Source organism: Quercus suber, unplaced genomic scaffold (genome assembly GCF_002906115.3).
Source record: "Quercus suber isolate HL8 unplaced genomic scaffold, Cork oak 2.0 scaffold_249, whole genome shotgun sequence".
NCBI classification, from domain to species: Eukaryota; Viridiplantae; Streptophyta; class Magnoliopsida; order Fagales; family Fagaceae; genus Quercus; species Quercus suber.
The window spans coordinates 816,824-839,635 of NW_027069705.1; the positions used below are offsets into that span (position 1 = coordinate 816,824).

A 22,812-nucleotide genomic window follows, 5' to 3' on the forward strand; every position below is an offset into this window, starting at 1 on the left:
TAAAAGTTACCATTGCATACTAAGAAAACAAATAATACTAATAAGTTAATGCAAATAAGTTACCATTCTACCCTAACAAAAATTCAAAAATTACAAAATTTAAATAAAAAAAAAAAAAAAATACTTTTTTCTGTACCGGCCGGTATGTCCGGTACCGGCCGGTATTGCCCGAAATTGGCCGGTATGACTGGTACATGGCCGGTACAGCCGGTATTTAAACTGGTACGAAATGTTAATGTTTCGATACCGGTATGCAACCGGTACGGTATGTACCGGCCAGTATGACCGGTATCGGTACGGTATCGACTTCCTTGACCACAGTACGAGTTCGTCTTTTCTATTAGAGCTAGCATGACAAGTCACAAGTCCCACATTCCGAGTCAAATTTTGTCATTTCACATATAAATTAGAGTCAAAGAGAAATTTAATACCACCTCTAAAAAGCAAACGCTATACTTATAAAGGCATATATAAATATGCAATACATGATAAAGTGACAAAATTAAAAATTAAAACTAGACTAAAGAAAAACAACTGGAATAGAGTTGAAAAGCAAGAATAGTATCATGTACTAAAAGTCAGAATGATTTTTCCATTGGGTTGCTAATTTAGAGAGTGCCTTTGTAGAAGAGCCATCTGCACTTAGTGCTTTCTCAGCAGCGATCTTTATATCTTTCATACGATTACGAACTTTCTTCCCTTCTTCTCCAACCATGAGACCCTTTACAACTTTTGTAATTTCCTCTCGATCAATTCGACCATTTTTGTTAGTTTTTGGTCTTAGTGCCACTTTTAGATCCTCAGCTAATAATGCTGCATTCATTTTTTGTTCTGCAAAAAGTGGCCATACAATTAATGGTATGCCTTGCATGATACTCTCTAGGGTCGAATTCCAACCACAATGAGTTAAGAATCCACCCGTGGAGCCATGGCTAAGCACTTGGGCTTGTGGAGCCCAAAAGGGCACAACTAGACCCTGCCCTTTTGTCCTTTCTACGAACCCTTTTGGTAAGAAAGCAAGAGGGTTGTTGCCGAGAGTTTGGTCACTAAGGTATGTGGCATCAGCTGATTCATTATTTGGGGTTCTTACAACCCATATGAACTTTTGGCCGCTCAATTCCAATCCTAAGGCTAGCTCATTGGTTTGGTCATATGAGAGGGTTCCACCACTCCCAAAACAAACAAACAAGACAGAGCCATGTGGTTGATTGTCCAACCATCTTAAACAGTCTGACTCTGACTTGTCAACCTGATTGCTTGAACCACTTTGGATCGGTCCAACTGGAAAAAGTGGGAGATTTTTAGCTTCTTCCTCTAACAATGCTTTTATAGCACTTCCTTCCAATTCCATGAAGGTATTAACGATAATACCTTCGGCTAATCGGTACCGTTTTGTGTTGCTAAGAAACATTTTGTACAACTCACTTGTTCGATCTTGCACCGGTTCTAAAAGATCTCGACCGTGAATAGTTATGCACCCTGGAAGTTTTATTGGTTCTGGTAGGTCTCTATACTCGCATGAAACTGTCTCGTCCAGCTTTGGCAAATGAAGAACCAAAGACAACGCGAAAGCATTTGAGGGGAAGAAAATGTAGGGTGAGATGTTGAGTTCCTTAGCAATATCTAGTGCATCAATCCCGAAAGGATCGACTACAAAAGCAGAAAATCGAGTAGACTTTAACACATCACGAAGAGGTGGCAGTGAACGAGTTAAGGTGAGCATAGCTTGGACTTCAAGCTTTAGGCCTTTGATCTCCTCCTCCTCCAATATCACTGGAGGAAGAAAGACGTGATCTATGCTAGTAGGGAGGGCTTGAAGGACTGCTTTCATGGCTTTGGATGGAGACCCAAGTACGGGAATGATACATGTGATGTGGAAGTCGTGGTGAAGAAGAAGTAGCTTGGCAAGCTCTACAAGAGGGACGAGATGTCCCATCCCTGGACTTGGTAGAAGAGCTATGTGGGGTTTTTGTTCCATATGGACAATATACAAGACTACAATATAATGCTTTGAAATTGAATAGATGGCTTTTGAAAGAGAATATAGAACGATTTTTATGGTTGGGACTTGTAAAGGTTGGATGGTTTATATAGGCGTTTTGGTCAAATACGTGTGTAAGATTATTCGACGGAGGGTAAATGAGAGAAAATCGACCAATTAGATTTTACGTGCCATTGGCATTAACGTACTTGCATGCGTTAGAATGACGTAATTACAAACGTTAGTCTTCGAACTTTGTTTAAATAATAATATCAACATTTGAAAACTTTCCTTTTCTCTCTAATAAAATTTTAAAAATACTAACAAGCGATTTTATGGTTTTAGTTAATAATCTATTTAAAATATTTTTTATTAGAAATAAAAAAATGTAATTAATATTTTGACATTTTTTTTTTCTATAAAAGTGGTATCAAAACTTTCCTAAAATGGATTATTAATGAGTGCTCTAAAGGCATTCATTAACATGACTCAATAAAATTAAATATTTTAACAGTAGTATCACCGCACACCCTTGGTGCGATGGTCACTCCACAAGTATAAGTGCTTGTGGGGTGTGGGGGGCAAGGGCCGAGGTTCATGATACTTGCACAACACTGTCATAAAAATTTCAAAATAAAATTTAAATGGCAAGTTGTTAATGGTAAATAAAAAAGTGATGTTAATTGTATAGTTAAAAACCAATTAAAACTTGACTCTTAACTTTTATTGTGAATTTATTATAAAAACATTATAAATATAGCACTAAAATGATCATATTTAAGTTTATTTCAGCTGTGTTTAAAAATAATTTAAGGTGAAGGTTTTCAGATTTTTATTCTAGAGGGGTCAAAGAAATATTTATTTATATATATTGGTCAGGTCAAGGGGGTTCATTTGAACCCCCAAGATGAACATAACGCCGTCCCCTAATATAAACATACATCAAATGTGTTAGTGCATGTGACGTAACTTTTTTTTTTTTTTTTTGAGAAACCTAGTGGGACGTAACTTTAATAGCAAGAGTAATGCAAGAAATACAAAATTTTTACAAAAAAATATACACACTGGTGATGTGGTGAGTGGTTATTGGTGAATGAAAAAGTGATGTTAATAATGGGCCTAGATGAAAACCAATAAGAAGTTGATCACATCAACAGTTTGTAAAAATGATGTAAAATAGTTTGTGCCTGTAGCATTACTCCAATAGCAAATCTAGAAAAAAAATTACCCTTATTTAGCATTTCCAGGTCATATCGAAGGAATTTCTTCCTATAATTAATTGGCAAATGTGAGATTATTGACTACTCAAAAATATGAAAAAATAATTAGGTCCTCAAATTCAAAAGTTTTAATTACCGTTAGAAAATATTAAAACAAAAATAAAATAGGAAACTTATAAAGCCAACCCATATTGCAGATATTGAGAGGAGAGAGGTTGTCATATCAAAACTATATAAGTTGAGAGCAAACCTTCTTGAGCCTAAATAGTTAGAAAATCCTCTCCATAGATTTGGTGACTTATAACTATGGTTGAGATTCTTGTGTGTATTTTCTGTTTTGACCGAATCATAATTTGAGTAACTAATTATTTGCATAAGTTGTTTGGGGTCTAAATCATATTTTCCAATTAATATAAGAGCATTCAGATCTTGTAGGGGTCAAAATAGATTTTTTTTTCAATAGTATCAAAGCCTAAGTACAGTTAGAAATATTTTTCCAAGATTGTGCAAGGCTCATAGAGATTCCTAGGATGTTAGCCTGCGTGTTAATGAAGGCAGGTTGAGATAACAAAAGAATGATGCCATCAAAGTTGCGAAGACCCATGATTGCTTCATACTCTTATATGGTGAGATAAATCTCCTCAATGTTAAGATTAGTTTTCAAGGGTTCAAGTACTATTAAATTAGACTTATTTTTTGTGTAATCTTGAGTAGAATATATTCTAGGACATTCATGTACTCTTGTTGTTTTGTCAGAGATTTTCAAAGGGAAAGATTGTTAGGGTCATATGTTTATGTAATTGGCATATCCTATAACAAAATGCACTTGTACTTGGGTAGATCTAAGTGGATTCAAGGTTATCATGAAGTACTTTGAAATAGTTTTTCAAGTGGTAATATTGAAAATATGAAAACTGCTCAAAGAGCAAGTGATGAAAAGCTAAAAACTGGGATCTCGATATTTGGATCGACACTTTTGATCTATAAAGATTTAATGAACCTCGATACCTATCTCGATCTATCGAGCTAACAGTTTTCAGAATATAGCCTGCAATGTTTTATTCTAATTGACTATTTGTTTATGGGTTTGTATAAACCTAATAGGAATATGAGAGCCTATTTAAAAGGCTCATTAAACTCCTATTTAAATAAAGTGGTAGAGAAAGAAAACCCTAACCCTAATGCTTCATAAGGTTTTCTTATTGAAACCTTAATCTCCAACTGTTGAACCAGTGAGATCAGAAAATAGAAGAAAGAGATCTTGCTGCATGCGACTCTTGTGCGCCTCTTGGTTCTGTACCAAGCAAAGTCTTTGACACTAATAATTGAAGATCTTATTCTTTTATTTTATTTTATTTTAAGCTGCTACAAATCAACTATAACAATCAAATGGGTTGTTGTAGAGTTAGTCACGTACTGAGATTCGTGCAAAACAGTTAATCACGAATTGGAGATCTATGCAAAGAAGAAGTCTTCTACAAGATCAAGTCCAATTAAGGATTAAAGCAAAGGTCCAACTATAGGTTGGTATTTTGAGATAATTTGGGTAGTGGTAAGATTTCTTATATTTTTAATATTTTATTCTTGATTAGTGGATTCTTGAAAGTGGTGACCTAAAATTCACTTGGTAAGGGGTTTTTGCTTTGTAAAGGTTTTTCCCATTAGTTAACAAATCACTTTGTCAAATTTAATTTCCGTTGCACTCTAGTTTAAATTTGAGATTTGTTTGTGCCTCCACAATATTGCATGTAATTTAGATAATTAATCAACTTGGGTAATTGAATTAATTAACTTGGGTCAATCTACAACCCAATAGAAAGCAACAAATAGAGGACATGAGACAATATCCTCTTGTAGTGACTTAATAGACTACCAAGAAACATGTTAGTGGAACATCACGATGCTACATTTTTTCTTTGACAAAAAAAAATATGTGTCAGAGATTAGAAAAGATCATCTTTGAAGTAGGTTAACTACAGATCAGATTACATGTGTGTGCAACAAGTCAGAGAAGTTTACTACTAAACAAGACATTCATGAAAGACTGAAGGTATTTCTATGGAGAATAGTAACAAAGGCTTTGCCTATGAGTTGAGGAAGGGGGTGTTGAAAGCTTTTGTCTTGTGTTGCATGGATACCAAAAGTGAAAGGCTGTAAATGAATCAAGCCATTTATAAATAATTCAGGCTTGAATCGATAAAAAGTTCATTAATGTTTATTTGTTTATAAACAAGCCAAAACTCGATACAAAACAAGCTAAGTTAAAATTCGTTTATGGGCTTGGTAATAAGCATAATATGAGCTTGACAATTAAAAAGCCACATCTTACTAAGACTTTAAGTAATTAAGAGTTGTGATTACTCGTTAAAATCAAGTAGGTTTGACAATAAGTTTAATATGGATCGGACTTGATAATATACTTGTTTTAGATCTTAAGCTCAAAAGCTTGATATTGTACACGAGTTTGAACTTGATATTTAGCTTGAGCGCTGAATTCAAATTTTTAGACGAGCTCAAGCTTAAGCATCATTTATAGGCTTAGATTGAGTTCGAGCTAAATTTGAACATTTTACTTTCGTTATTAAGTGCCATTTTTTTCCACTTTTTCTGCCCAAAAAGCCCGTTTTGAAAAAAGCCAATGTCCAAAGCTTGTTTGGCTGAGACTAAAACGCAACTTTTTCGTGTTTTGGGTTTGTGAAGAGAACATGCAGGATGGGAAAGGAGCTAAAAGCTCCATTTTGGAAAAAGCCCGTGCGCGTTGATTTATATCTGTTGGACTCATAAGGCAATTACCAAATTACCCTTTGATAAATCAAAAGATAAGCTTCACATCATTCCTCATTCCTCTCATCTCTCTGCTCTGCCCTCTGCCCTCTCAATAACAAATTTCCAAATCCAAACACAAAAAAATCTATAACGAATTCCCAAATCAACTAAGGAAAAAAAATAAAAAATCAATCCCTTGCAAATTAGGATTCCTCAAAATGCAAAACAAAAAAACATCAGAATATAGCAAAATCTTTCAAATGGAGTTTGTAACCATCTTACGGTGGATGGATTATGGAGGTTTGGAGAAGAAGTTGAAGGGTCTCTCCAAAAGGACAGATGAGTTCTTGCAAGCACTTCCCGATCTGATCTGATCCCGTTTGCTCTGCTCTGATCCAATCTTCCCGATCTGAATCATCCCGTTTGTAAGTGGTTGAATTTAGAGAAAAAGAAAAGAATCAAGAAGATCAGGGTGAAGAATTGCATGGGTGTTGTAGATGAAGTGTTAAGAGAAAAGGAGGAAAAAAAAAAAAAAATAGAGGAGAGGAAGAAGGAGAGCTGGAACGTTCTGGAGTTTGGAGGAAGTGGTAGGGATAAAAAGAGGAAAGAAGTAAAAAAAGAAAAGTGAAAGGGTACGTGTGTGGAGGAGAAAAAAAGAGGGGAAAAAAAGGAAAATAGAAGAAGAAAGAAATGCGGTACGTGTGTGGAGGATAAAAAAAAAAAGGAAAAAAAAAAAAGAAAAAAAAAAGAAGGAAATGGTATCACAATATTTTCACAATACTTTTACAATAAATTTTAAATGTTAGGTTATTATTAGCTAATATTGTTGAGGAAAAAATAATTTTTTTAGAAAGAGAAAAAAATAATTTTAATAGTACGTTCAAATTAAAATCAGTATCAATTTTTATCACAATATTTTCACAACACTTTCACAATAAATCTTAAGTGACATGTTATTATTAGCTAATATTAGTGAGAAAAAAAATAATTTCACAATATTGATTTAAGTATGAAATAAACTCATTTATATATACATTGTCCTTTTTGGTAGTTTACCACTCAAACTACCACTTTTATAAGTGCTAGCCAAATAATCAGTTTTTTTCAAAAAACACTTTTTTATACGGTACTTTTTAAAAACTCTACTTTTTCAAAAAATCAAGTTTTAAAAAGCTGAACCAAACTCATCCTAAATTGTATTAAATATAATTTTGTTGCAGTTGAAAAGAATGGCAAAAATTGTGTTTCTTTTATTGAGAGAAACCATTACGGTTAACCGATATATATATAATTGGCTCTCAAATTTTGGGGCAACGTCAATTGAGGGTGCGGAAGCAATGGCGATAAACTTCGCGGTAAGAGTATCTTTCAACAAAAACCATAATTGAGAAGCAACAGAGATGATTAATCGATAACTTCTTCAATTGAACCCCTAACATTGTTTAGAATTGGGTTGGGCCCCTGAGAAACATAACCTTGTACATACTCTTGCCAATTGAGTTTTTGTATGGGCTAGCTTTGAATCGCTGTGTGACAGAAGATTAAAAAAAGAGGCAGAGCTAGTAGCCGGGCCGACCATCTACAAATTAGAAATTAGAAAAACCATATAAAGACATGATATAGTCAAACAGTCAACAACGATACATGATAAAAGTAATATGTAATAAAATAGACTATTGGAGTACAAATATTCTATTTAACTTTTTGTATTTAACCAATTACAACTTACTATACTATGTATTTGATTAATTTTTTAATAAAATAACTAATATTTAAAAAAAAAATCAATTATATTGTAATTTGTAATTAGTAGAGCATAAAGTGGAACACAAAAAAGTAGTATAAAAGATTTGTATTTCTAAATGAGAAACAAAGACTGACTTAAGGTATTCTGGGGCCTAAAGCGACTACTTTAAATAAAGTTTATTCTTAAATTTTAAATAGTAATTAAAAATTTATTTAACTTTTGGTATTATTTTTCCATTTAAAATCATTTGTTAGATGCAAAATTACGAATCAAAACTAATTCATAGTATTACTCAACGACTATACGACTAAAATAAACACTATCTATTAAGTGAAACATCTATATACTAAAAAAATTATGGTGAAAATTTTAATAAAATTATATATTTAATATCTCAAAATAAAATCTGAGTATAAATATAATTACTAATAATTAGTTATACATTTATTTAATTTGTTTGTACAAAAAAATAATTTTTTTTATTATATAGAATTGTTGACGTGGAAAAAAGAAAAAAAAGTGAAGGTGAAATTTTATTTAAACAGTATACATTTTTTATTATAAAAAACTTAAGAGCTGTCTTTCAATAAAAAATAAAAAGGAAAATAAAAAAGAACTAAAGCTTTTAGAAAACTGTCAAACCTGAAGTGACGGACTAGACTCATTGCAATGCTCAATGTAGAAGATAGTATGAAGTGCAACTAAGAAACTTAAGAAAAAAAAATCACTTTCCAGCAATTTGTGTAAAATTGAGTTTGGCGATTTTTTTTTTTTTTTTTTTTGTTTTTTTGTTTTTTTTTAAGAGAGAGATCGAAAGAGTAAATTTTCAGCATTTGTGTATGGGATAGTAATGAGTTCTACACTCTAAAACTGACAAAAGCGAACACTCATTGCTACGTCTAATGAAAGCATTTTTATTTTTCTAGTTTTTCTTTGTTAAAAAAAATTCTTTTTATTTATTTGCTACTATTTGGGCTTAATTGATACTCCCATTAGTACATAAATATTTCTATTAGTTAAAATTTGAGGGCTTTTTTTATTAGGAGACTTAGGTGATTGCCTACTTGCCTCATACCATGAGCCGGCCCTCACAAAGATTGATTACCATACAAATGAAAAACAAAGAGGAACAAATTAGAAAATTGAGCAAGAAAAGTATCGTGTCCTAAAAGGAAGGTTGATTTTTCCATTGGGATGCTAATGCAGAGAGTGCCCTATAGTAGAAGACCCATCTACACTTAGTGCTTTCTCAGCAGCAATTTTTAAGTCTTTTATAAGCTTATGAACTTTCTTGTCCCCTTCTCCGACCATAAGATCCTTTACGACTTTTGCAATTTCCTCTCAGTTCACTAAACCTTTCTCGTTAGCTTTAGGTCACAATGCCACTTTTAGATCCTCAGCTAATAATACTGTATTCATTTTTTGTTCTGCAAAAAGCGGCCATGTGTAAAATGGTATTGCTTGCATGATACTTTCGAGGGTCGAATTCCAACCACAGTGACTTTAGAACCCACCAGTGGAGCTGTGGCTAAGCACCTGGGCCTGTGGTGCCCAAGAGGACACCATCAGACCCTGCCTTTGGTCCTCTCTACAAACCTTTTGGTAAGAAATCAAGAGGGCTCTTGTCATGGCTTTGGTCATTAAGGTACCCAGCATTTGCTGATTCATTTGGACTTCTTACCACCCATAAGAACTTTTGGCCACTCAATTCCAATCCTAAGGCTAGCTCAGTCATTTGGTCATAAAAGAGAGTTCCACATCTACCAAAACAAACAAATAGGACAGACTCCCTTGGCTGATTGTCCAACCATCTTAAACAATCAGACCCATCACCTGATTACTTGAAACAATTTGCATGATGGGTCCAACTGGATAAAGTGAGATTTTTCCTACTTCTTCTTCGAAAGCTTTTATAGCACTTCCTTCCAATTCCATGAAGGTATCAACCAGATAGTAGTCTCATATTTTAATTAATTCTTTGAAGTTGATACCTTCATTATGGTAGTCTCAACCAAATGCAATTTCCGCTTCTTTCCTGCTTCTTTTATGACAATTTTTACCCGACTGGTGGGTACCTAGCCCAGCCCAACCCTAATGGGCGGGGTTTTACCCGATCCGATTTGGAATAGGGTTGGGTACGGGTTTAAAAAAAAACCCGAAGCGGGTTCAGGTCGGGTTCGAGTTTTAAAACCTCGGTACCCTAAAGTTACAAAAATACCCTATATATATATTCTTATATTCTAACTCTAATCTCTCATTTCTTCACTCTTCAGCAGCAACTCACACTGACACTCACACTCCCTTAGTCCTCACTCCTCACCTCAGTCCCTCATTTTAGCTCAGTCCGACCCTCCCTCTCCCTCAGCAACTCACTCCGACACTCCCTCACTCCCTCAATCATGCCTCTCCTCTGTGTGGTGATACTAGTGGTGTTGAGTTTATTGTGCATTTGTTGTAAAAAGAAGCGGAAACGCCGTGACGACAAAGACTACTATCCTCCTCCACCGCCTCTTGGCCCAAAGGTAACACCTCTTTCTCACTTTTCTTTCCATTTCCTCATCTGGGTTTTCACTAATTTCTGTATATTCCCAAGTTTTCTTACAAAGATTTAGCTTTTACCATTTTTTTTCCTTTTTTAGTGTGTGGGGTTTTCACCTCCTTTTTTAAATTTTACTTCCATTTCATCATCTGGGTCTCAATGAAATCTGTCTATTTCCCTTGTTTGGTTACAAAGATTTAGTTTTGATAACTGTGATCAACAGTGGATTTGGTCACAGGCCTCGGATATTTTTTTTTTTTTTTTTTTTTTTGGGATTAAAAATTATGAGGATCTATGTGGTATTGGGTATAAATTTGACATTTTGTTCGGTTCAAATTTTGATTATAGGAATGGGAATGGCTTGCATGTGTGGTTTGTTTGAGTTTGAAACTTTGAATGCAGGCCGATGATGTAATTGAATTTTTTAATGGGTAATTTTGTATGATTAGTGTGTAAGAGCATAATTTTGTTTGTTGTTTAGTTGAACCAGTATTGGACTATGAATTATGATATTACAAGTTAAATTAAATTTTTTATCCTACCCGTCTGAGTTTAAGGTTTTTAATTAATTGGATTGCAAAATGATTCTGCATTACTGTCTTTTCTTTTCGAAATTGTGTTTTTATATTTGCTAGTTACAATTTGATGAAGTTTATTCCATTTTTTAATTCATTGTTGTTGTAGGTTCTTCAACTATATCCGGAGATAGTACATTTCAATCCATTCTTGATGATGGGGAGCCAAATGAAGATGATGGGAGTTGTGCCACAATTGATGGGAGTTGTGTAACAATTGTGGAAGATTAAACATTTTGTATTAATTTAGTAGCTTTTTAAATTTCTTAGACTTGTTGGATTAATTTGTTGGTTTGTAATTATTCTAAACTTGTGGGATTTATTTTGTAGCTTTTTAATTTCTTGGACTCGTTGGACTTTTATTTTAGTTATGATTTTGTTGATTAATGATTAAATGGTTATCTTAGCTAGGTAATTCATTGATTTAAAATCTTAGTTATGATTTATTGAATTATGATTATGATATTAGTTATGGTTTATTGATTTATAGACTTATAATTAACAAGTGATATATTGATTTATGATTAGTAGCCTATGATTTGGATTGATTTGGCATTTGGGCCACGTTTGTCATACAAAATATAATATAAATGTAAACTAAAATTTAATTTTTCAAACCTAGTTTAATTTACTCAAAAACACTTGACTTTTTTATTTCTTCTTTTTTTCTTTTTTTGGGTATTTTGTATTTTGAAACTGTTGAATGATTTCTCCATTTTTCAATACAAGTTTGTTTAAAATTCGATCTGGACTCATTATCACACTCAAGATTCTCCATAGTTTCAGTAAATGACAACTATATATTTTATATCATTAAAGTAAATAATTAAAATAACTAATTCATAGTTATTAACAATCGAAATAAGAGATTAATCTAAATAAATACATAAAGCTTATACATTTAATTTAATTCCTTAAAGTAAATTATGAAAAAAATTGTATTTAGAGAATAACAGTACGTTTAAAATAAAATAAAATGAAATAAACAAAAAAAAAAAAATACATATTTAAAATTTCTTGGTATGGTAGCATAAAATTTATTTTCAATTTTGTGTAGTAAATTGACGTGCAATTACAAATATAACTTCAAAGAGTTAATTAAAATATGAGACTTGTAATTTCCTTTTGTTTTAATTTTAACAAATTATCCCGGCAATGAAAACCATTCTATCGAGCTTTGAATCAAAAAGATTAAATAATGGCATAAAACGTACTTACATGTCTTAGTGTGACGTAACTTGTTTAAATAATTTCATACAGGAGATACATGTGGACCAATGTCTTCTAAACAGGTAGACTATTATAATACAAGATTTGGCGATGAAGTGAACAACCAGTGGAGAAGACTTAAGGAAAAACACTATGAGGTTTTATAATCTCTGATAAAGAAATCCACTATATGAAGAGAAATTATACAATCTAGTTTATACCCATTACCCTAGACTTTATTCATGGTAGATAAACTTATTGACGTAGGGTCTATTTGGGATCCGCTTATTTTGTTGAAACTGAAAATTTTTTGCTAAAAATATTATAGATAAAAATAAAAGTTAGCTTAAAGTGAGATCTATGAATAGTATCAAAAAGTGCAACGTGATCCATGAATTGTAGTAAAAATAAGCTAAATAGTAAAATAAGTTGGTTTTTTAAGTTGAGCCAAACGCACACATAATCCCACACCAGCTCCAAACCTTCTGAACAATTCTATATGTTTTTCTTCTCTCATGAGCCTCATTAGTGACTGCGATCAAACCCTCTGATGGACTCCAAGAACTACCTTGAAAGATTTGAATTCCACAATAACAGTACTAGGTTTTTTGGGTCATCAATACAACAACATTGTTGTTGAATATAGACTTTTGAATCACAGGTTGATCAAAACTAGGTTTAGATTTTCTCTGTCCTTGATGCGTGGTAACGGTCTCTAAACTTCTTGATGAAGTTGTGGTAATAAGCGTTTTATAATTTGCATATAGGATAGGAAAAGATAAGGCAGCAACTAACTTAATCAATCAAAACGCGTCAGATTTTGGTTTCACAATTTTCGATTAAGGAAGCTATTGTTGAATATCTATCGAAAATCATCTTTCAATCGATCTAATGAATGTTAAAATTAAAGATTACTCTTGAAGAGTGTCTTCTTTTGACTTGCATATTAAACTTTTAAAGTGTAAAGTAAGAAAAATTTACGAATAGAAAATTTATGACAAAACATGGTTTGATCGAAGTCAAAATAGACTCACACCATGTTCAAATAATCTATAAAGATATGCAACTTTCAACTTTCAATTTTTTCTTGAATGAGTGAAATGAACTCTATTTTTATTTAGTGATGTACAATAAATGGTTTTTGTTGGGTTTAGACCCTGTCAAAACTCTTTATTTAACCAAATTTAAGGCCAACTTGATTACTAGGTTAATTATGGAAGCCTTAGGTTAAACATATAATCATAAATATCATGAAGTGTGGAAATTTAAATAAGAGATGATATGATGACCCAAAAAACCAATAAAACAAATTGTATCGTAGGAAAAACCTTGGAGGACTTGACCTTATCAACCCCGAGGTGAATAGATTCACTTTAGATAGAGATATACAAATAGAATAACCCTATTCATTGTAAATCTAACTACAATTACCGAACTAAGCTCAGAATCCCAAATATGTCTTCGATAATAATTTGTTGCACCGTGAACCTCCAATTCACGACTCCAAGACCACCCTTGAAGGCTTTCACCAACATAGGCCTCCACTCTATGACTTCAAGATCACACTTGAATGTTTAGATCCAACACTATTAATGGCTGGTATGAGGTAGCAAAGAATATCACTGATAGAAGATCTGAGAGTGTTTTGGGTACAAAAGCCCCGCATACAGAATATGAGGCATATGGGACACTTTTTCTCTCCTCTAAAAGCTCCCTAGGGTTAGGTTCTTATGTCCTTTAAATACCGCGACAAACAAATCACGAATTTGGGTCGAAACGGACAAGTTATAAGTTCTTTTCACGTTTGCTGATTTTTACTGATCCTATGATTTTCAATAGGTCAAACACCAATTGAATAGTTTTGACAAATTGAACACTGTTAAGTTATGGTTTTTCACATAACATTTATGTTGGCTTATTCCATGACAAAAAGTGCTATAATTACATTAATTTATTTCCTTGTATTTTGTGGGATTTATTTGTAATGAGTTTAGTATTAAGTTGGTAAAGATTGCTCAAGAAGTTGATCTCGCGACTTGGCTCGCAAGTGGTGCAACTTGCGAAAGTCACATGAGAAGTATATGCTGGAAGTTGAAGAGTCAAGTGTCAAGCTGTATTTTGCGAGTCACTTCGCGACTCAAGCCAAGTTGCGAGTGACCCGTAAAACTCTTTGCCTATAGGATTTTAAGTGTGACATTTCTTTTTATTTACCCTACTATATATACCCTCATTACCCACAAAATTGTAAGAAGACTATTTAGAAGAAAAACTTAGAGAGGTTTATACAACACACTTACCCTTGTTAGAGAGAGCTACTCATCCTCAATAGAGAAATCCTCGTAGTCTCTTCTCCCATTGTTATACCTTGAGAGGAGATTTGTACCCACCTATTCAGAGTGTAGAGAGTGTTTTGAAGCTTGGGAAGCATTTGAGATTTGCCGAAAGAAGCCAATAAGGTTTGCCAGATGTAATCGGGCAGTATTACAAGATCCGAATAACTAGTGAAGACAAGACTCCCAGAAGTTCGTTGGTAGTTGGAGCTTAGAGGCTCAAGTACATTGGGTGGATTAGGCTTGAAAGGTCTTTTTAATATCCTTGTACTCCAACTTATTCACTAGTGGATTGATTTCGACTTGGAGGGTCGCGGAGAGGTTTTTCGCCGAGTTCCTCGGTTTCCTCTTCAATAACACGTCTTGGTGTTATCTTGTGTTTGCATCCCTCTTCCCTTGCTCTTTAAACTTTATGTTTATTGTTGCTTGCTTGTGGTTATGGCTTAGACAGTAGTTTTGGTTATTGTGTATAATTTACTCTTGTTCCGCACTTAAATAAGTTAGAGTAAAAACAATCAAGCCGTGTTTTTAAAATTGGGGGTCTAACCAAGCTATAGTGTTTTACACTATTTGAGCTTTCAAAACTATGTTGTTAGATCCCTTCCTAAAAAGCCTAGTGAACCTAAACACATTGTTTGTCTCCATAGTGGTGCATTTGGTCATCTAAGACCTCATTGCTCTAAGTTTCAAGCTCTTAAAAGAATTTAAAAAAAAAAAAGAAAAAAAAAAAACTTGAGCTTCTTGGAAGTTGTGCTTTGCAAGCTAAATTGGATTTGATTGAAAGTGGTAAGTTGTTGAAGCATGTAGTTAATGCTCTTACCTTCTTGTCTATGTGTATCTTTGGTTCTCATTCTTCTAACTCCCATCTCACTTCTCATGAGATACTCATTCCAAACAATCGTTCCGTTTGAAAAATGTAGGGTTCCTATGGTTGAGCTTGTGCTCTTTTAGTCATTGATTTAATTCTTCTAATCTTTGTAGGACTCTTTATGCATTAGATGCTTCATTATCATGCATTTGTGCATCTTTTTATATGCATTGTTTTCATTGTTAATCTTACTTTATTGCTTTTGTTTTGTGTGAGTTAAAAATCCAAAAAACTCATAAAAAGTAAAAAATCCCAAAAAGTTTGATTGTTTGTGTTGTGTCATATCAAATGTGAGTTTGGCCTAGTACCTTCATACTAATGGCGTAGTGTATTTATGAACTTATCTTGTTATGTATGCACATATTGAATATAAGTGAAATCTAGAAATCTACGTTTGATTGTTGTAAATAGATCTTCAAGCTTGTCATGAATGTCTAGCTAATAGTCTTGATTGATCTTGGTACATAAGTAGAATTGATCCTATATATCTCCTCACATTTATTTATTTATGTCAAAAAGCTCTTTAATCTTCAATCTCTAAAAGGAGAAAGATCTGAAAGAGCTGAAAAAGTTTGCTTCGAAAACTAGTTAGACTAGGAAAGGGTGGAGCAAAAATGTATTCAAGATGTATGATGCCAAAGGCTTATTTTTCAAAGAAATATAAAAAATTTCATGGCATCGTTGCTCAAAAATTGAGTTGTATTGAAAAAAAAGTATGAAAAATGGAAGCCAAATGAAAAGCTTTCAATCATTGTAAACACTTTGGTGAGGAGTCATATATGTTCATTTCTACTAGTGAGATAAGTCACTTGACTTTGTGCTATTTGTGCATGACTTGATTGAATTGATCATTGAAACTTCATACTAAACTATGGACTAATTCATACTTGATACCCACACACAACACACAAGTCTAATGTTCAATGAATATCTATTTTATTTGTGTGATTGTACATGTTTAAATGTGACGTGTGTATGCTCAATTGCTTGAAGATAGAACCCAAAAAGATTTTTGAGTATTTTATTTGTTTCTAGAAGTGATTTTTGTCACTTTGTTTTTGAAAGCTTTTCTCAAAATGTCAAATTCTTTGTGTTGAAAAACTATGTTTGGCCATTTCGCGACTGCTTTCGCGAATGGTTCCAAGTTGTGAGATTCTTTAGGAATTTCAATTTCTTAAAAATTTTTTGGCAGAGAGTTTTGTGACTCCCTCGCAAGTGGTTCACGACTTAAACTTGACCTGCGAAATTCTATCTTGTTCATCTGCACATTTCGTGAGTGGGTTCGTGACTAGTTCGTAAGTCACTGACTCACGAAATATAGAAAAACACAGTTTTTAAAGGGCTCGAAAATTCAATTTTCAAAATACTTGTCTTTTTGCACTCCGTGACTCCCACCCTCCAAAACTCAAAATTTAAAATTTCTTCCAAAACTCATCAAAACCCTTTTGGATTTCTACTCTAAGACTTCTCCAAGGTATTTTTCATCACTTTTAATCTTTCAATTCCATGATTTTGTCTTAGGCTACTTAAAACCGAGGGTTGGGGTTTATTTTTGTGTTGGGTTGGAAAAACTTACTTTCTTGCAAAAGTTTTTAATTTTGTTGATTCGGCTTAGTCTCATTTTGTTTGTTGATGATTGTGTTGGCCCCATGAGGCATTTTGAAAATGTATTTAAGGCATATTTTCATATTTTCATGCATTGTTTTTCATATAAGGTTATTGTATGCATGCTAAGTGTTTGATAAAATGCCCCTTAGGCATTTTCTCACTCATTTGGACTCTGATGAGTACCAAACTTTGTGGTTTTTCATGTTTCCTTACTAGAAACATGTTTGGTTTATTGGTTGTGTATTTTACTCACCTTGCCTCACTTGTGTATTTCTCATGCTTTGTTCATGCATTAAACATAGCCACCTTTTGCACACACCTTTGCTACCCATGTCATGCCTTGGTCTATATCTTGTTTCCTCGTTCTCAACATGTCATTGTTTACTTTATACTTTGTAGCATTTTTTAAGGGTTTTTTTTTTTTTTTTTGAGCTTTATTTCTCATTCATCTTATACTCCTCATGCATCTTTATTCTTGTTCATATCTTCATATCTTTCCCTTATTCTTCTTGGCCCATTTGTCTGTTCGTGTCAAAAAGGAGGAGAGTATACTAGAGAGTATCGTCATTTCTATATGACTCTTGTGCACATTCTCTGGGGGAGAATTTCTATCTCGTGCACATTATTAGGGGGAAAAATTCTATAGGAGAGATGCATATACCAAGGGGAAAATACTTTTTTTTTTTTTTTTTTTAATGAGAAAACCTTTTTTTGTTTTTCTTTTTGGTGAGCATATACCAAGGGGAAAATACTTTTTTTTTTTTTTTTTTTAATGAGAAAACCTTTTTTTGTTTTTCTTTTTGGTGCTTTGAGTTACTTTTAGTTTCTATACTTTGTTGTTCTCATCGCTTCGTGTTTATGTGTTGAACATGCATACATCCTTATACTATTGTGCTTTATTGATTGCATGTTTGGAAGATCATTTGCTTTGCTATGTGATCATTGTAGTTATTTCCATATCACTGTTTGGTGTTTGATCAAGTTGCTCTTATATGTTTCATATCATGTTTACTTGATTGCAATTTACTTGTTTCATTATACTTGTCATTTATTACTTGCTTTACCTTGAGGGTATAATATGTTTTGTGCAAGTGTTTTAGGACACAGGTATTTTGTTCCAAGATCATCATAGGTTTTAGATTTATGTGTGAGTGAGTTTTACCATTGTTCCCAAACTCACGTTTAAGTCTAGGGTTTGTTATAGGGCGTTTTTGTAATGGAATAGCCAAAGGGAGAGATTGTTACATTATGGTTTTTCATGACAAAAAGTTATAGGCTGTTTACGGAGTATCTTAGGAAAATCCCTTCATCGCTCTTGGCATCAAACTTCTCAAGATTTTCCCTATCATTGAGAATGAAACATTTACTTCCAAATACCCGGAAGTATCTCACCTTTGGCTTCTTTCCTTTCCGTATCTCATATGATGTTTTCTTCGTTCCTGCTCGGAAGAAGATTCTATTCCCAATGTGGCACAAAGTATTTACCGCTTCAGCCCAAAATTTTTGTGGGATTTCTCTATTAAGAGGCATAACTCTCGCCATCTCTTGGATCACTTGGTTATTTCTTTCAACAACCCCATTTTCTTGTGGAGTCTTTAGAGCTAAAAATTCCTTCTTGATACTATGCTCATTGCAAAATACTTCAAATTTAACATTCTTAAACTCCTTCCTATGGTCACTTCTGATTTTGACGATGGGAACTCCCTTTTCGTTTTGAAGCTTCTTGCATAGTCTTTCCATCTTTTCGCATGCCTCCAACTTTTCTCTAAGGAATTCCACCCAAGAGTACCTTGAGATATCATCAATCACAACCATGATGTATCTTTTTCCACCCGTGCTTTTCATTCTCATTGGACCCATTAGATCAACATGAAGCAACTCCAATGGACGAGATGTAGCAACAACATTTACTTTGGGATGGATTGATTTAGTTTGTTTTCCCAATTGGCATGGGCCATAAACATTTTTCTTGATCTTTCCAAATTTCTGCAAACCAATCATGGCTTCAAGCTTTGAGACTTTTGCCACTTGCTTGTAATTGGCATGTCCAAAATGTTGGTGCCATAACTCCAGCAGATTAACTCAAGCACTCCGGCATGATACATTTGGCTTGGGAACCACACCATAGCAATTATCGGTGGTTCTAAGTCCCTTCAAGACTTGTACACCTTCTTCACTAAGAATTAAACACCCTTTCTTGGAAAACTGAACCAAAAAGTCTTCATCACGTATTTGTTGATGCTTAGAAAGTTTGCTTTTAGCCCTTTGATATAAAGAACATCGGTCAACAAAGGAAGTCCTAGAATGTCAATAGTTTCCTTTCCTAGGACTTGTGAGTGGCTACCATCTTCAAACGTCACATAACCATCCTCCTTCTCCTTAAGGCTTTTAAAGAGAGATTTATCCCCGGTCATCGAGCACCCACTTTCAAGATACCACAAATATGAATTTGAATGTTCAAATAGCATTGAAAATACTATGATTGTTTAGACCCCCAATAACAAATTATCAATTCAAGCTTATTATCAAACAATAAATGTGCGGAACATGAACTTAAGCAAATAATAGAATTGATAAACAATCTAAACCAAATAAAATCACATCCACAGCAGAAATTAAATGGCAAAGATTAAGGGAAGAGAGATGCAAACACAAGGACAACATAACAATGTGTTATCGAAAAGGAAACCGAAGCTCTCGGCGTAAAACCTCTCTGCCGCCCTCCAAGCGGTAAATAATCCACTAAAGAATGTAGTTGAGATACATGAACAACAGAAGACCCTCCAAGCCTAATCTACCTAGTGTACGTAAGCCCTCCAAGCTTCTTGCTCCAACGAAGGTTACGCTGAACATATTTCTTCTTTAGCTTACCGGATTCCGCTATAGCCCATAGCATCAACCAATAGTCATTGGTCCCTTCCTAACTACTTCCCAAAGCACCAAATAGCCTTCTCACAGATATGGGTATGGTTAGAAAAGGATTTGGGTAAGAACCTTTCAAGGATGTAACAATGGAAAGGGTGAGAGTAGAGGAATTTGAAGAGTCTCTATGTGAAGATTGTGGATGAATCAATCTTGTTTTTCTCTAGGGTTTCTCTCTCAAACTTCTCTCTGGAAGCTCTCTATATTTCGTGGGTATAAGGGAGTATTTATGCTAGGGTGAGAATGGAATGCGAAGAGTCAGGTTTTTTAAAACAGAGTTGGTTGGTGGCTTGGTCTCGTGACTTGACTTAGTCGCGAGTTCAAGCCGTGAGATAACAGAACGGCCAGACTGGACTTTTTGTCTCTAGTGCTCCAGCTGGTGTGACTGTTCATCTTCTTGCAACTGTAGTTGGCCACTTGCCAGTCGCGAGTCACCCGCAAGTCCCAACCGTGAATCTCTGCATCCTTGCACAAACTTGAGCATTTATTCACACTCTCTCACTCACTACCCTTACATGATTCCCACCATACAGGGTCACTAATTGCTAAATTACAAGCAAATTTGGCACGAAATAAAGCTAACAAGATGGTTGATTAAATTCAACCTTACAGAATTAAACACTTTTAATACAGTATGAACAAAAAGACAAGCATGAGATAAACATTCTTGATTTTTAAATCAAGACTCATCTTCCTTTACATTATTCATTAAGTTTATTACACAAATGTCTATTCCTTCCCTTATATTTTGCAATTAAGGAATTAGACTCACACAAGCTATTATGAAGCTTATGATTTCTATGTTCTAGACATTTCAGCATGTGTATGAACATTCTAGCATGTTTCTTAGACTTTAATAATTCTAAGAACTCATTACTAGGACAATCTCCAAAGATGCTCATAGAGTCATTATCACAAACACATGAGCCACAATTCATATTGGCTTTTTCCATAGCAAAGCAAGGGGTCTAGGATCACACTAGGATAATGAAATCCAATAAGTTTACCCGCTCTGATACCAATTGAAAGCTTGTATTTGTGCTAAAACACAAGAGCTTGTTTAGACCCTCAATTAAAAATTACGGCTAGATTGATTTTACTTTAACTTAGACTAAGTGCAGAATAAGAGTAAATAAGTGCAATGAACCGATAAAGCTACCTTAAGTCATATTCATCCATCATCAACAATAAAATGAAAGCTTAAAGAGTAGGGAAGAAAGATGCAAACACAAGATAACACTGAGATGTGTTATCAAAGAGGAAATCGAAGAACTCGGTGAAAAACCTCTTCACGACCCTCAAAGTCGAAATCGATCCACTAGAGAATAAAGTTGGAGTACACGAATAACAAAAGACTCTCTAAGCCTAGTCTACCCTATGTACTTGAGCCCTCCAAGCTCCTACTACCAACTGACTTTTCGGAGCCTTATCTTCTCTAACTTTTCGGATCCCGCAATTCAGCCCGATTGCATCAGCCAATGAATGGCTCCTTCCAATGCTTCCTAGCAACACCAAAATCTCACTTTAAACTCTGTATGGGTGTGGTAAGTTTTTGGGTTATCAACCTCTCAAAGATCTAGAGATGGAGAGGTAGGAGTTGAGGAAAACCACAAGGGAATATGTAGATAATTGTGGGTATAACAATTTCTAATTGTCAAGTGTATTTTCTAGGGTTTTCTTTCTAAAAAGCACTCCTTACACTTTGTGGATAATGAGGGTATAAATAGTGTGGGTAAAGTCTTGGTAAAGCAAAACATAACTTTTTACCAAACAGAGAGTTTCGCGGGTCCTTTACGTGTTGGTCTTACCCGCGAGACAGTAGCGAAAAATCCAGCCCGGTATGACTCTTCATCTTTTAGGCATGTGCTTTACACGTGGCTCTTTTCGCGGGTTGCTTCTTGCGAGACAATTGCGAGCCAGTCGTGAAATCCACTTGATCAACTTTTTAAACTTTATTCTTCACTGATTTCTCACACTCATCCCTTATAATTAAACCCGCATACATACAGGGAAAATGATTGAAGAAATTACAATCAAATTTGGTACGATATTAAAACCAACACAATATAGTTGGAAATCACAACTTTACAAGAAGCATTTGGGATTTGTCAAAAGAAGCCGGTGAGGCTTGGCGAATGCAATCATGCAGTATTGTGAGATCTGGATAACTAGTGAAAACAAGAATTTGAGAAGTCTGTTGATAGCTGGAGCTTGGAGGGCTCAAGTACATTGGGTAGATTAGGCTTGGAGAGTCATTTTGATATCCTTGTACTCCAACTTATTTACTAGTGGATCGATTTCGACTTGGAGAGTCGCAGAGAGGTTTTTCGCCGAGTTTTCATCTCTCTTCCCTTACTCTTTAAGCTTTATATTTATTGTCACTTGCTTGTGGTTATGGCTTAGAGAGTAGTTCCAGTTATTGTGTATAATTTACTCTTGTTCTGCACTTAGATAAGTTAGAGTAAAAGCAATCAAGTTGTGTTTTTAAAATTAGGGGTCTAAACAAGCTATAGTGTTTTACACTATTTGAGTTTTCAAACACCAATAAAAAAAGACTTACAATTTGTCATGGTTTACCAACAGAACAAATTCAAATCCCAAGAGTTTTTACACGTACAAGCTACAAATTGACACCCCTTTTTTTATTTTTTTTTTCTTTTGTGTGTGTGTGTGGTTAAAATATCATTTTGCGGTCACTATGCATTTAGTCTATATATTTTGATAATAGTCAATTTAATCTATGTTATTTCCAATTTGCACTCAAAAAGTGGATTTAAACAAGTAACTTGACTAAAAAAAAAGGTATCTTGACTAAAAAAAGAGGTTGCGAAACCCACTAGAATCAACTTTGATCAAACATCGTACTATCACAGTTTCTTTATGCATCGTTGTTCACAAACAATGGTTTCTTTATGCATCCTAAAAGAAAACCCAATCCTCCAATTCTTCTCCTCTCTCGAATCAAATTAAGCATAGATCCTTCTTTTTTCTTGCATCTCGACCCTTCTCTATTCTTTCCTTCCAACCAATCACACGTACTGTTCCGT

At 34.1% G+C, this 22,812-nt stretch overlaps 1 protein-coding gene across 1 annotated transcript; it reads right to left on the reverse strand.

Annotated features, from left to right (window-relative positions):
* Positions 1 to 516: 516 nt before the first annotated feature.
* LOC112017336 (hydroquinone glucosyltransferase) lies at positions 517 to 2,037 on the reverse strand. The gene has a single exon (XM_024049797.2). The coding sequence runs from the start codon at positions 1,976 to 1,978 to the stop codon at positions 572 to 574; it is 1,407 nt and encodes a 468-aa protein (XP_023905565.1). The 5' UTR covers positions 1,979 to 2,037; the 3' UTR covers positions 517 to 571.
* Positions 2,038 to 22,812: the final 20,775 nt, after the last annotated feature.